Raw genomic sequence first — 14,739 nt, forward strand, 5'->3', positions numbered from 1 at the left:
TTCATTTATTCATTCCTTTGTGTCACAAACAAACAGTCCCTGAATTCAAGACAAATGGCCTTTTATACACTTTGTGAAGTTTGTTTTGTGTCCTTTTTCTACAAAAATAAATGGTACTGTAATATACTTTCAATTAAAAATATGGTAGAAAACCCTGGTCTGTCTAGCACTGTTGGACAACTGTATCAAAGGAAGCAGCTCTCAAATCAGTGCACATCCTCTCACACACACACACACACACACACACACACACACACACACACACACACACACACACACACACACACATATTTACAAACTCACCTGCAATCTGAAGCCAGTACGAGAAAAAGAGTTCACAGAGCTACAAGGCGTTAGTTAATCCCCCTCTGTCTGTCTCTCTCTCTCACACACAAACACACATCCAGTCAAATAGACACAGAGTAAGAGGAAATTCATACATTAAGTAAACCTAGGATCAGAGGACATTTTGGGCCACCCTGTGTGTTTACAATTTAAAAAGGTAAGCTACAGGTACTGTAGGGTGATGACCAGGATAAAGGGTGGAGAAAGGACTCGCTGCAGGACGTTTTGGACATTGGGGTGGACTTGTTATGTAGCACTAAATTCAATTTGAAATGATCATCATGTTTGCTGTTGTCCGAAAGTCAAGAGTAACATAAAAGCTAATGTTCTACACAAGAGGAAACAGACCTATGGAATAAGAGAATACACTCCAATAACAATGAACTTACAAGACTAGAATCTGAACATTACAAACAGAGAGCTGCAAATGTGTCTTTGTCTTCATGTCCATCAACAGAAATCTACCTTGTGTCAACCACGGTAAGTCACTATGCAGTTGAAGGAGCTGCTGTGGTACACGTACTGTACAACCTGCGCTCCGTGTCTCTGGAGGAGAGTCTGGCGTGTGTTCTGATACTCAAACTGTGCCAGCGCCGCCTTTGTCTCCGCCAGCCAGTCACACTGATCCGAATAAAAGACACCTGTCCACAACCTCAAACAGTCACACTCCAAACTCCACTATGGCCAAGACCAAAGAGCTGTCAAAGGACACCAGAAACAAAATTGTAGACCTGCACCAGGCTGGGAAGACTGAATCTGCAATTGGTAAGCAGCTTGGTGTGAAGAAATCAACTGTGGGAGCAATTATTAGAAAATGGAAGACCTACAAGACCACTGATAATGTCCCTCGATCTGGGGCTCCACGCAAGATCTCACCCCGTGGGGTCAAAATGATCACAAGAACGGTGAGCAAAAATCCCAGAACCACACGGGGGGACCTAGTGAATGACCTGCAGAGAGCTGGGACCAAAGTAACAAAGGCTACCATCAGTAACACACTACGCCGCCAGGGACTCAAATCCTGCAGTGCCAGACGTGTCCCCCTGCTCAAGCCAGTACATGTCCAGGCCCGTCTGAAGTTTGCTAGAGAGCATTTGGATGATCCAGAAGAGGATTGGGAAAATGTCATATGGTCAGATGAAACCAAAATAGAACTTTTTGGTAGAAACTCAACTAGTCGTGTTTGAGAAAGAATGCTGAGTTGCATCCAAAGAACACCATACCTACTGTGAAGCATGGGGGTGGAAATATCATGCTTTGGGGCTGTTTTTCTGCAAAGGGACCAGGACGACTGATCCGTGTAAAGGAAAGAATGAACGGGGCCATGTATCGTGAGATTTTGAGTGAAAACCTCCTTCCATCAGCAAGGGCATTGAAGATGAAACGTGGCTGGGTCTTTCAGCAGGACAATGATCCCAAACACACCGCCCGGGCAACGAAGGAGTGGCTTCGTAAGAAGCATTTCAAGGTCCTGGAGTGGCCTAGCCAGTCTCCAGATCTCAATCCCATAGAAAATCTTTGGAGGGAGTTGAAAGTCCGTGTTGCCCAGCGCCAGCCCCAAAACATCACTGCTCTAGAGGAGATCTGCATGGAGGAATGGGCCAAAATACCAGCAACAGTGTGTGAAAACCTTGTGAAGACTTACAGAAAACGTTTGACCTCTGTCATTGCCAACAAAGGGTATATAACAAAGTATTGAGATGAACTTTTGTTATTGACCAAATACTTATTTTCCACCATAATTTGCAAATAAATTCTTTAAAAATCAGACAATGTGATTTTCTGGATTTTTTTTTCTCATTTTGTCTCTCATAGTTGAGGTATACCTATGATGAAAATTACAGGCCTCTCTCATCTTTTTAAGTGGGAGAACTTGCACAATTGGTGGCTGACTAAATACTTTTTTCCCCCACTGTATATACCTGTACTGTATGTCAAAAGAGCCTGTCTTATTGTATAGTGCTCACTGTAATTACCAGTTTCACACATACACTGAAGGCCAATGTCTTAAAGACGACCGAAAAAAGCAACATCAACAGTTGTAATTCCAGCAATGAAATTCCAGGCAAAGTGAAATGAAAGCACAAATGAATTCCAAACACTTTTATCTCCTTAAAATACATTTATTTCAACAGGATGGTGGACACAGCAGGGAAGGCAATCATCCAGTGTTGGTATACACCACTGTCATAGCCCAGCAAAGTCTTTCTCTACACTCAAAACATATGATGCTCAGCAGCAGTGAGACAAAAATACTACAAAAAAAAAGCTTTTGTTAGAGGAATATTAAAATGTCACACGTGAGAAGTACATCGTTTTGATCAGCTGGGATAGATGTCAGTGTGACCAAACAGAAGACTTTATTAAATGTTAATAAGCTCAGCGGAATAAGCAAGAAGCACAGTAATTGTTTTGACAGTTCATAAGGCACTACTTTTATTGGCTGGATTATATGATAAATAAGGCGTGGCTGTATTTTGGCGGTTCTCCATTGGAGATACCCACGAAGGCATCTGTCTAACACTATATTTTCTTACTTTTCAGGCTTGAATATATCACAAAGGCAAACTTTCTGGCACATCATTGAGAGCACCTGATTGAGACAAGTTGCCAATTTCAACCCAGTGTAGCACTTTTTCTTTTTTTAAACTTCATGGCAGTTTGTCTAGCGTCGCCTTGCTGTGAGGCCGTAGGTCTTAACGGATAGGCACTTATCTAAACACAGACTCAAACTGTTTCTTAATGAAGTCCTAACTGGAAGGTAGATGGACAGGGACAGGTATGATCAGGTGGTTCAACAGTGTGTTACTGGTTAGCTTATTTGTTGTGAGGTGACCAACGAAATTCCTCTTTATTTAAATCCAAAATCAAACCTTTTATACAAAAAAATGAATTGGCACTAAGCCAGGTGTATAAATAAAATAAGGCATCAGATCCCACCATTACCCAGTCGCCTGTAACCATCTAACTAAAATGGAAGGAGTTTCTGTCAGTATGCAAGTATGTCCTTCGACTTCCTCGACAACCGTTCATTCGATCGACTTCACACTTGGCTGGTCGAGGACACAACGAAGTGCAGTGTGGATGCATTCTCAGTGGGTTAAAGTACACAATGTGTAGTGTATTGAGACGAATCCCTATTGCCTGTTAAACTGCCGAATGGCATGCTGGGTACAGCTGGCTCTCAAGTTTATGCTTGAGTGAGCTTTTGCACCCAAATGATGCGTATACCCAAGCATTCCTCGGGGATGCAACTTTGTCATGGCAGGTGTACTGCTGAGAACCCAAGGAAGTCCAGTGCCAAGAGTGAAATCGTTTGGATGAGTGGTTCTCGAGAAAGCCACGCAATCGGCCTGCTCCCAACAGGTCCGTTTGGAACTACACTAGTTCATAAAACAGCTTTTTCTTTTTTTAAATGAGGACAAATATCTAAATGTTGGCATCTGAGAAGTACAAATGTGTATGTATTAGAAAAGGGCATCTCTTCAATGATATGCAGGAGTACTATTACAATCTAAACCAACACGGAACAGCATATCCTCAAAGGCACTTCTCATAGCCTGGCACACAAAATCAATGGCTATTAATAAAACATAGAAAGTAAATAAGTTGAGGAGAGTTAACAACATTCTTCACTTCTAGTCCTGAGGTTGGAGAAAGTGTGTGTGTGTGTGTGTGTGTGTGTGTGTGTGTGTGTGTGTGTGTGTGTGTGTGTGTGTGTATGTAATTTATCATACAGTCAAAGATAATTCAGGTCATTTTTTTGTATAGGTTTTAGTTAAGTTTAATTATCAACCTGTTTCTGAATGTATGTTTCTGTTTTCTTTGGCAAGTGACACAGAACTCTAATATAAGTTTAAAGATGTCTGGTATAGTTTAGTAATGCAGGGTAAAACACACACACGGGGCAAACCAGGACAAGGAATGAAGACCCCCTGCTAGGAGAAAATTTGTTGTGGCGCTCAGTAGCCAGTTATCACGTGACGTCATCTTCTGAGACTTGAATTATGTACGTTGCTTCTCTCCTCTTCTTCATGGTTTCCTCCACTCCTCCGCCTGTTGTTGCTGTTTTAGGAGTAACTCCAAACTGTGAATAAAGGAGTTGGAACATTTTAGACGAAAGACTTAAATTAACGTATTAGTATTACCAAGAATATAATAACAAAAGTATCACTAATTCAAATATATTACATAACAATATACTGGATATCAACATCAACACCCAAGATCAAACTGAAACCTTTCTAAAGTAAATATAACTATTTTTATTAAGGGCTATGAGCAGAAACTTATTGAAAATCATATTTATTCTTATGATCATCTGAAGTAACAAACTGCAACTGTGGGTGAAAAGGTTTTCAGACCACCGGCCTGATACTCACTAATAATGATGATGATGATGATCACGATGACAGCTATCAGGATGGCCCACATCTGCAAGAGGTCATGGTATAGAACATTCAGTGACACATAAGTGGTTATGTATATATAATGAATGTTGTGTCGGCAAATCAAACTATTCATTTGGTGAACATGGCAAGCCAAGGGGTGAGATTTATTTATTTTTAGGCACCTTGCAGTTTTTCCACCAGTATTTCCTTTTCAGCTTCGCTGCACTGGTCTCGAACTGGGAGGCTCCAGCCTGCAGTGCATCTGCTCTGTCATCCAGTTCAGAAAGCTTCTGGTCACGTTCCAGCACTTTGTCCACATTAACACGCATAATATCCACCACCTACACACACAAGAACACTTGGTTTAATATCGGTACTTTTTAGATTACTGTACCTTGGTGTACTGGATTTGAATGTTGGGTAATTCTGACTAGACATCATTGAAGATCAAACAAACATTGCCTTGATAAGTTATTTTACAATTAATAGAGTTGATTGGAAATGCACTTATATACCATGCAGAATGCTGACATCAATGCTGAAATGTGTTGAGTAACCTCTAACACCTACAGCTTTATGGACAAGGGTTCACCTAAAATCAGTCATGAATGAGCATGCATGCACGCACGCACGCACGCACGCACGCACCAGTGTGGAGGGAAGTGTGTAGGGCCATGCAGGTCTTACATAACCATGGAGGAAGTGATTATATAAGGCTCGAGCAGCCAATTGGAGGCTTTGTATGACATGCTATGGTTAAAGTACTGTGTAGGAGGGGCCAACATCAACAGGGCCATAATTAAGAAAGAGAGCAGTAAAGACGATTAAGAACAAAACCACAGTGTGTCAATAATAAGAGTGGCACAGGTGAGAGAAATGACGCACACATTGTTGGACCTCGTAAGCCAGTACTGGAAGACACATCATACCTCATCCACCTGGGCCTGGGTCTGCTGCAAGCGCTTGTTCCCTGACGCTGCGCCAGAACCTTCTGGACCGGCTGCTGACCTGGTGAAATTATGACAATTGTAGATATTAGCCGTCTGTGAGATTTCACAAAAAAATATCTTGCATAACATGGAACTCAATCTGCACCTCAACCGTTAAGACACAACGGACTGACAAATGTTTGTGATGGGTAGAAGCAACAATGGCAAATGTCTTATCACACTCCTCTCTTGGACCATCCCATAGCTATACAATTCCTGAATCACAGTTAAAGCCATTATAACAATGTTAAATAACTGAACTAGTTATTCCATCCAAAAATAGCCGGCCACAAACGGCAAAATATTCATATATTTAGGTGATACATATTTGTTACATTTTGGGCCGGGAAGAGGTGGGGCCTTCAAGACGTGCGTTTTATATGAATATTGATTTTGCACTGATGCTCTAGTTTGTCCTTCTGCCAATAACGGCAATCATAAAGCAGAGCTTCCATAACATGCAATAATAAGAGTCGTTGCCGGTTTAATGCTTCATACAAGTTAAATAATTGACAATAGATATGCAAGCATGCATCTACAGTGTTTATATTTTGAAGCTTTTTCTTTCATAACAACTTGGGAAGATTGTTTTTTTAACAAGGACACAAACATAGAAACGGAAACTGGAACAAGAAAATCATACCCATTACTTTAACTGTTTATCTATGTTTCTGGATTTGATAGGAACCCAAAAAAGAAGGAAGGGTAATTACAAAACTGAACTCACATTGGTGCCAAGCTGGTACTATTCTACATGTATTTGATTGCAATATAGCATCTTTGTAATTAATAACTAATCAGCCAGAAAACTCTTAATGATATTTAATAACATGTAGGAGGGCTAACATCAGGAGGTGGCATTGATCGTCATATTTATTAAGCCTCTATATATCTGGACCGTGATACCAGTATGTTACTTTGTATGGCGATTAGGCACTTGCCCTTTGTTTAGCCATCATGAGCCAGCAACATGTGTTAGAACTACCTACATTCATTTGGAAATAAAACTTTAACGTTAGTAAGAGATAATCCTTGTGACGGGGTAAAAGAAAGAAGACGGGGAGCTGCAAGGCATTGAAGCACATGATCAAGTCTGAGTAAAGGATGTTTACCGTGCTCTGATGGGCCATATCCTTGAGTCCGGCCTGCCAGTTATAATCAGAGCCGTTCATAAATTGATCTGGTAATAAATTCCAGTTGTGTCTGCGATAATAGTTTGGTCATGTGTCATGATGTAGCTATCTTGGACCAAACTGTACATTAAAAAAACAAACATGTAATGGGTTTATATTTGTATTTTGTGGAAGCATTTTCTAGCCAAAGGTTAAACAACACAGATATTAAGTAAGGCTTGCCGTCCGAGCCCATTAACTTTAATGGAAGTGGCAAAAACGTCTCGCACCATTGGAAAATCAGAACGCTGTCACATGGCGTAATGAGCCTTCCTTCTTTTAGAGGTTAGTCAGTCAGTGGTTAGCTACTGCCACCCTCTGACATCAGACAGCATTGCTCTGCAATGACCAAACATTCTTGAAAAAAAAAGACAATAGATAGCGTATGGTTTACTTTACACAGTTTGTCATGACTCAGTAAAACAGACCTGTGGCAGTTTACACCACATGTTCAGACTCGGTCAACATTAAAAAGACAGCTGTAGGTGGATCACTCCTTTACATACAAAACAGTTATTACTCTCAGCAAGCAGGCACACCCATGCATACTAGAATAGAAACATTTACTATGTACTATAATATAAATATCTCAATCCTTATTGCAGAACAGGCTTTATTGTGCCTTTTTGATAAACATAGGCGAATCAAATTAAAATATCAGCTGTATATTAGGGCATCAGGGTATGAAACAAAAGTGACAAAACCACAAATAAAGAAAACCTAAAGAAACCAATGGTGAGCAGTAAAAAATACATTAGTATTTAAATGCAGGTTAGATCAGCTTTGCACCAAATCTCACATGAGGCTGACAAACCAAACCATCTCCACCTAAACTGACTTCTGACAAACCCAAACCCACCCCCGGGTTTTATTTCTCCAGGTATTACAGAAAGTGGAGCTTTCTTAGTTTCAAGATTAAATATGATTATGAGGAAGCAGAGTGGGGCAGCAGTAACAGAGGAGCTATTTCCGTAGATTCAACACTCTCTCCAAACTACCAGTGAATTCACAAAACCAAGCATTACTTGGGCTAGAGCAAGCATACCATCAGCGCGTTAGCTTAGCATCGCTATGTGAACAGTCCTGAAGTACACTGCCGCCTAACAAAATCAGTAAACAAAACCTATTTGTCGAAGAGCCAGTGATCATACAACCTAGCTGTTACAACTGTCCAAAGTAAGGGCAATTTCATGAAAAATGTTATTATAGGGCTTAGTTTCCCTTTGATGTTTCACTGTTTATTTGTTCAGGAAATGGGTTTAAATGGCTTTATGTTTACCCACAAATTCTACTATTTTACTCCCCTTTATTATTAGAATATTCTATGAAATGTGTTATGCGTCCCAAGTTGTACACTGTTTCACAAAAATACAAAAAGCAACATGAAAACAAACAAAACCTTACTTTGAACATACATCATCATATGAAAAGTAGATGCAGTGAAACAATTTAATCGCTACTTTTTCTGTGTGATGGCACAAGCTGATATTCTTTTGATGTAAAGATGAGAGGTCTGATGTAATATTACCTTGCAGAGACAACATGATTTTAGGATACACACTTTGAAAACGTAACTCAAGTGTTTGACCGCAATCTCTAAGCAGATCTTCCTGTATCAATTACTACTTATTCATATATCCAAACAGGAAAAATATTGAGGTCTGTGAATTTCTCCGCTGCATTGTAGAAGTGAAAAAAGATTGTAAAGCAATCAAAATAGGTGCTTAAGATCATGTGTCATATATCTGTGTAGTGAGATATATGACTGCTTCTTGTCAAACACCTGGCTAGATGCATCACAAATCATGAAGTGATAATCTTGATTAAAGGATTCATGCAGTCCTGACATCACAAAAACAATGTCTCTAACACTAGATTATTGATCCAACAAAAAATAAACAATTTCAATATGCAAAATCCATGGAAAACTCCCTTTGACTTATCACTAAATCATTGAGTACAATGCCTCTTGAACATTTTATAACAGGAACTATCTTTTGACCAGGTAGGCTACGTAGGTAGTGGGCAACGTTAGGGTTAACTGGATGTACGTAGACTACGTAGGTAATGGGTAACGTTAGGGTTAACTGAATGTACGTAGGCTACGTAGGTAGTGGGTAACTTTAGGGTTAACTGAATGTAAGTATAATACGTAGGTAGTGGGCAACGTGAGGTCAACCAAAAAGAACAGCTAAGCTAGCATAAAACTCATTGTCCTAAGTTATAGTTAATGTTAAGCAGATGTGGACGTTATAAAAGCCAGCCATAGTTTCCTTCACTTTTTTTCTTAACTAGTAAATGGTCGTTGACATGGTTTGTGTTGGGTAAAGTAACCAGGCTCTAATGAAGCGTTAGTTAGCTTAGCCAAATCGCCAAAACTAACGACACCATCCTAGCACTTGTTGCGTGCTAATGTTAGTTGCAAAGTTTAGGGCGTTGCTCTTTTTCTGTGATCCTGTTTCACCAAACTACCCGGAAGGCCCGTATGTTAGGCAGGTTTCACAAAGTAACATTTGATTTTCTAAAAACGTTTGGTAGAAACACGATAGACTTACATTGTGAGATGAGATTTCTTTGAACGACACCGACGCTGATTCTGGTATCCGAGCTAAAGCTAAAGTGTCGAGCCGTAACAGTTACTGCCGACGCTCGTTATGTAGCCTTCGGGTGCTATCGGAAATAGGAAAACAAATATGTATGGCAACGACAGATAATCAATGTACTAAAAAAAACAGTAAGATTGGAATTCTCACTTTGATTCGCTGTACCAAAATGTAATGACATTTGATATTAAAATAATACTGTCCACAGAATAACTTTTAGCATAATTAATATATGAAGCCTACAATTGTAAAGCCAATTTCTCGATTTGAAGTATTCCTTATTCAAGGTGTAATCATGCACAAAGTAATGCTGGGGTACTTGATTCCCAAAATAAAATATCATCATTATCTAGCACATTTTGTTATCAGATGAGAAGGCATTAGTATTTACGACTACAAAGATAAGTAGTGATCTTACGAGAAGAACCTGAAGGCAGCATTAAAGAGGCAGTAGCCTGTCACCCTCTGGGCATAGCCACGATTATTGTCGCATGAAATTGGATTATAACATTAAAGCGAACTTGTACTTGAAAATATGGCAAGATGGAAGATAAGTCATAAAAATAGAAGAGAAACGCCTTAAATGTGTATATTTCCACCCTCCATTCATTCTATTCGTTAACTGTCCTGTAGATAATGGGGAGAAGGCGACCATCAACGCTCGTGATCAGCATGTGACACATGGGAACTAAACTTAACATTCTATATTTCTGATGTTGCAACTGCAAAAGGAAGTAGAAGAAGATGTAGTCCAAATGATTTCTTTAGATTTAGTTCTTTAAATGTGAAATATTTGGATCAAGAAACAAAACTGCTGGGCCATTTTGGTTGATTGTGTGCATTCCTTTGACTTATAAATAGAAACTCAACAGAGGACTGTTATTCTTTGTTTCCAATATGAATTAAGGGCTACAGGTCAGGACAAGATGTGCTATTTTCCCTTGCAGTGAGTGCATTGGTAAAGTAATTAATCCGTGTGTTGAGGCTAATTCCCTGGATTTGTTTAACTAGTAGATGGACTAATAATACCAACACTACAACAATAACAAAGCATACAACACACACAGGTCCAGATAGCAGAAGATAGGACTACACACAGCTAAGTTCACAACCCTCTGAATCAAATTGTATGGCCCAAGAACTAAAAGAAAAAATGTTTACACTCCCTGTGACAGCATTTACAGGTCATCACAGAGCATTAAAAAGGGTGATAAGAGGTGGCTCATTGTGGCCCAACATCTTACTTAGACCCTTAATGTTAAAGTCCTGTAATTTACCCATGAGGCCACAGAATGAGCAAATATGCATACAATATACATGTATTAAATTGTTCATATAAAGCTATTGAGAATGATTAGATGGCACTTAATGTGCTCTTAAGTTTGATGGGAGGTCAAATGTACTTTGAAATATAATTATACACTACAAAATTAATCTAATATTGATGTACCTTTTAAACTCTTGAAAATTATATTGTATGTATTGAAACAGTTTACAAGATATTCCCAATTCAATTTTCTGAAAAACTACTTTTTTCTATTTCCTATGGATTAACAAGTCACAATTACTGAACTGTAGCAAGCGACAGTGTCAAGTATGAAACATTGGTATCGAGTAAATGTTCTTTATTACCGTTTTTAATATTTGAATGAAATGAAATTAAGCATGCAAATTAATCCTTGAAACAAATCATCTTAATTGTATAAATCCTTTGTTCAAAGATGCATATGTGAGATTATACTTCATATTTATAGTGTATTGCTAGTTGTAATAATACAAGTTGCCCTTGGTACCAGGCTGCTTTTGGGAAAGCTTCCCTCGACCCAACAACATAGTCGTCTTCAGCTCTCGCTCTTGGCTACATCCCAGATCCTTCATCCACTGCAGCTTCTTCTCCAGGGCTCTGCTACAAGACAAATGTGTTTTTAGGCTTTGCTGTAATAGCGTTATTCATACACTTTGTGTGCAATATGCATTTTATTTATTTATGAAAAACAACATATTGAAGTTAAGCTTCAAAACCAAACTACAACTTACATGGTTTATTTCTTTCTGTGCAGCAGCTCCATTATACAGCATGCTGGAACTCTCCTCCTATAAATAAGTTGTTATATTTATTCCAAACAAGAATAGCAGGCTGTGGTTGCGATAGTATCCATGAGGTCTCTCTTAAAAACATTTAAAAAATGATTTATTGCTTGACTTTATGTGAAACAAAGAATCAACATGTATATAAATGTACAACATTTGTACTACTTGATCACATTCCACCTCTCTGCTGACTTTCATGCTGGTCCCCTGATATCTGATGCAGGTGCACTACAACAAAGTCGATGTTAATGGCCTGCTTTTACTCTGTATTCTCATTGCAAGCCTGGTATGTAGGAACACAGTAATGGTAAACGCCTCAGTGACTAGCTTGATTGAGTTACACTTTATATGCCTGTCGAACAGAGGAGTGCTTCTCCAGCCTTGAGTCAAGGTTCTGGACATGGTCTTTGTTCCTACTTCCATGTGGATAGAATATCCCTCTGTACAGAGAGTGATGGCCCACTTTTAATTGAAATCTTCCTGTTGACATCGTCTATAGTTACTGACATTACACTTGTTTTTAAACTGAATACTTGTAGAGTAATTCTGTGAAGAATTTCAGTCTGGAGGCATATTAAAATAATCAAACTTGTGCTTTGATTTATGCTTAAAAGCTTGACTTTAATCTGTGTAAAGGGGAACTTTGAGAGATAAAAAATTAATAGAAAGAACAGAAAGTATCTAATAAGTTCGATATTAATCTGTATATGTCAACATGTGTTTCTCTTAAATATAAAAGCAAACCAAGACAAATTTGATGTCAAGTCAATGTGTTTCCAGGTACATGTTTGAAATCCTCTATTAGAATTAAATGTGAAAGAAATTTACTGAGAACTTACATATTCTACATCGTCTGCTTCCATCAGTTCTCCAGCCTCGCTGACCTCTCTGCTGCAGCCTCCAGGAAAACACTCTGATTCACGCGTCTCTGGTATTTTTTGAAAGAAGTCCGTCGCTGTTGATTTTCTCAGCTGCACTGTCACACGAACAGGTAACACAGATACATTAACTCCCCAAATGATAGCCAAGAGGTTGCATTATTTCTTGTCATAAAAACTTCTCACCTCCTTTGCAGATGTAGGGGATCGTGAGCATCACAGTCAGCAGTGTTGCAGCCATGTCCTTATGCAGACTCTTCATCTCTCACACACTTGAGTGTTGAGCCCTCATGCAGCTCATGGCACTTTGTGTTTGTCACCTGATACATCTCCACGCCCACCAGCTTTATTCCCAAAGGGACACCAGCCAGGGGATGGATTTGTACTGAGCAGTGGGGCCTGGAGGAAACAATGTGTGAGTGTGTGGAGAACACAACATAACCTTTACTGTATTTTAAAGGCCTTGTGAGAGTAATGACAAAAAAAATGTGTGTTTGGAGAGTGCAGAGTTCAGGATGGATTTAGGTCTGGGAAGAATTGTACAATTTTGGAGAGCAATCAAAAATGTAGGGACTTTGTATTTGCTGTGGTGAGTAACTTTATTCTTAAGGCATTGATGCTTGGTGATGCTGCACCTAGAGGTGTATTTGTATACCAAATGTAATCTGACTGCATGCCCTTTTTGAACAGTCACCATGTGGCTGCCATGACATTTACTGATTTATGCAAACCTACATGATAAAAGCCCAATTCCTGTTCAGCTTAGAATCTAGTGATCCGTAGGTTGACGCATTATCTATTGCGATACTAGCCCTCGAGGAAGCATGGATGTGTTAGTTCCCGAATCAGAATCCTCTTCTTGAAAATTCTTTATGCGAAATACTGGGATGAATAACTATCTGCCCATGCCGACCTTGCGACCTCTCTGACACAGTGTTTGCCAACCTATAAGAGTTAAATATTTCAAAAGTGGAAGACAGTTGTAGCTAACAGGGTTTGACTAGTGTGTCATTGTATATTATAGCCTATAACTTTAATTAAAAAAATGTATTATCTCACCAGTTAAGTGGTCATTTTTGGTAGTTATGCCGATTGTGATTGGTGAAATTGTGAAAGGCGATTGGTAGGGTACAATTCTTGGTAGAGGGGAGGCCTCTGATTGATCAAATCTTGGGAGATTTTTGGTCGCGATAGGTAACGTGATTGGCTCTCACGTGATGGATTTGCTCGGGCGCCTAAAAGGGACCATCATTTACTAAATGAACATCAGAAAATGCCCCAAAGAGCTTTGTTCCCGCCAAGTTGAGCATACTAAACAAGCTCACATGGTCACATTAGTTATAAAGTCATACAGTTTATAACGACATCAACATGAAATAAAAATTCGGTTGGTTATTTTTTTTTTAATTATTTTTTTATTTTTATTATTTTAGAGCAGTAGAGCAGTAAAATAATTTTTTTATTATTTTTTTATTTTTATTATTTTAGAGCAGTAGATGGGAAGGGATCGGGTCAAGGGAGCACGTGGTGGGGCAGTTAGATGTAACAAGGTTGAGGACCTCGTTAAGGGAGAGGGGAGCCAAATAGGGTAAGATGGGGCATGGAGAGGGGAGGAAGAGCTGTGGGGGAAGAGCTGGACAGGGTAGAGAGGGAGGACAGGGACAGGGGGGCTGAGAGAAGGAGGATCTGATATCGTTTACCTTCTTGTCAAAGAAGTTGGCGAAATCATCAGGGAGAAGGGAGGAAGTAGGAGGAGGGGGTGGGGGTGGGGGCTGGAGAAGTGAAGAGAAAGTTTCAAAGAGTTTTTTAGGATTTAAAGCAGAGGTTAGGACTTTAGAGCAGAAGAACGCAGCTTTAGCAGTAGATGGGAAGGGATCGGGTCAAGGGAGTGCATGGTGGGGCGGTTAGATGTAACAAGGTTGAGGCCCTTTTTAGGGGAGAGAGGAGCCAGATAGGGTAAGATGGGGCATGGAGAGGGGAGGAAGAGCCGTGGGGGAAGAGCTGGACAGAGAAGAGAGGGAAGATCAGCAGGGGAGAGGGAGCAAAGATGACTATGGGTAGAAACCATGTCGGTAGGTGGAGGAAGTAAGGGGTGTTGATCTGATTTACTTTGATTGTGATTGTATTGAAACCGGAAGTGCTTTTACTTTGAAGCCAGGAAGTTGCTTGATACGGGCTTCTTGACGCTAATGACGAGAATGATAGTGTGGAAAAATGGATATGTCGAGTTCTGTTCACATGAACAGATCCCAGATGTGTCAGAGTCCTCT

General features: G+C 39.6%; 1 protein-coding gene and 1 long non-coding RNA gene across 2 annotated transcripts; both read right to left on the reverse strand.

The window, feature by feature from the left end:
* Positions 1-2,453: 2,453 nt before the first annotated feature.
* On the reverse strand, positions 2,454-9,549 carry vamp3 (vesicle-associated membrane protein 3 (cellubrevin)). Its single transcript, XM_079186508.1, has 5 exons — positions 9,453-9,549; positions 5,666-5,744; positions 4,919-5,077; positions 4,728-4,779; positions 2,454-4,432 (listed from the first exon to the last, which is right to left on the reverse strand). Coding segments are annotated over exons 1-5 (309 nt in total). The 5' UTR covers positions 9,455-9,549; the 3' UTR covers positions 2,454-4,415.
* Positions 9,550-11,265: 1,716 nt separating this feature from the next.
* On the reverse strand, positions 11,266-12,549 carry LOC306715992. Its single transcript, XR_013767703.1, has 3 exons — positions 12,431-12,549; positions 11,538-11,594; positions 11,266-11,406 (listed from the first exon to the last, which is right to left on the reverse strand). It is a non-coding gene; the product is annotated as an uncharacterized lncRNA (long non-coding RNA).
* Between the last annotated feature and the right edge of the window lie 2,190 nt (positions 12,550-14,739).

The sequence above is a fragment of the Pholis gunnellus genome (genome assembly GCF_910591455.1).
Source record: "Pholis gunnellus genome assembly, chromosome: 3".
NCBI lineage: Eukaryota > Metazoa > Chordata > Actinopteri > Perciformes > Pholidae > Pholis > Pholis gunnellus.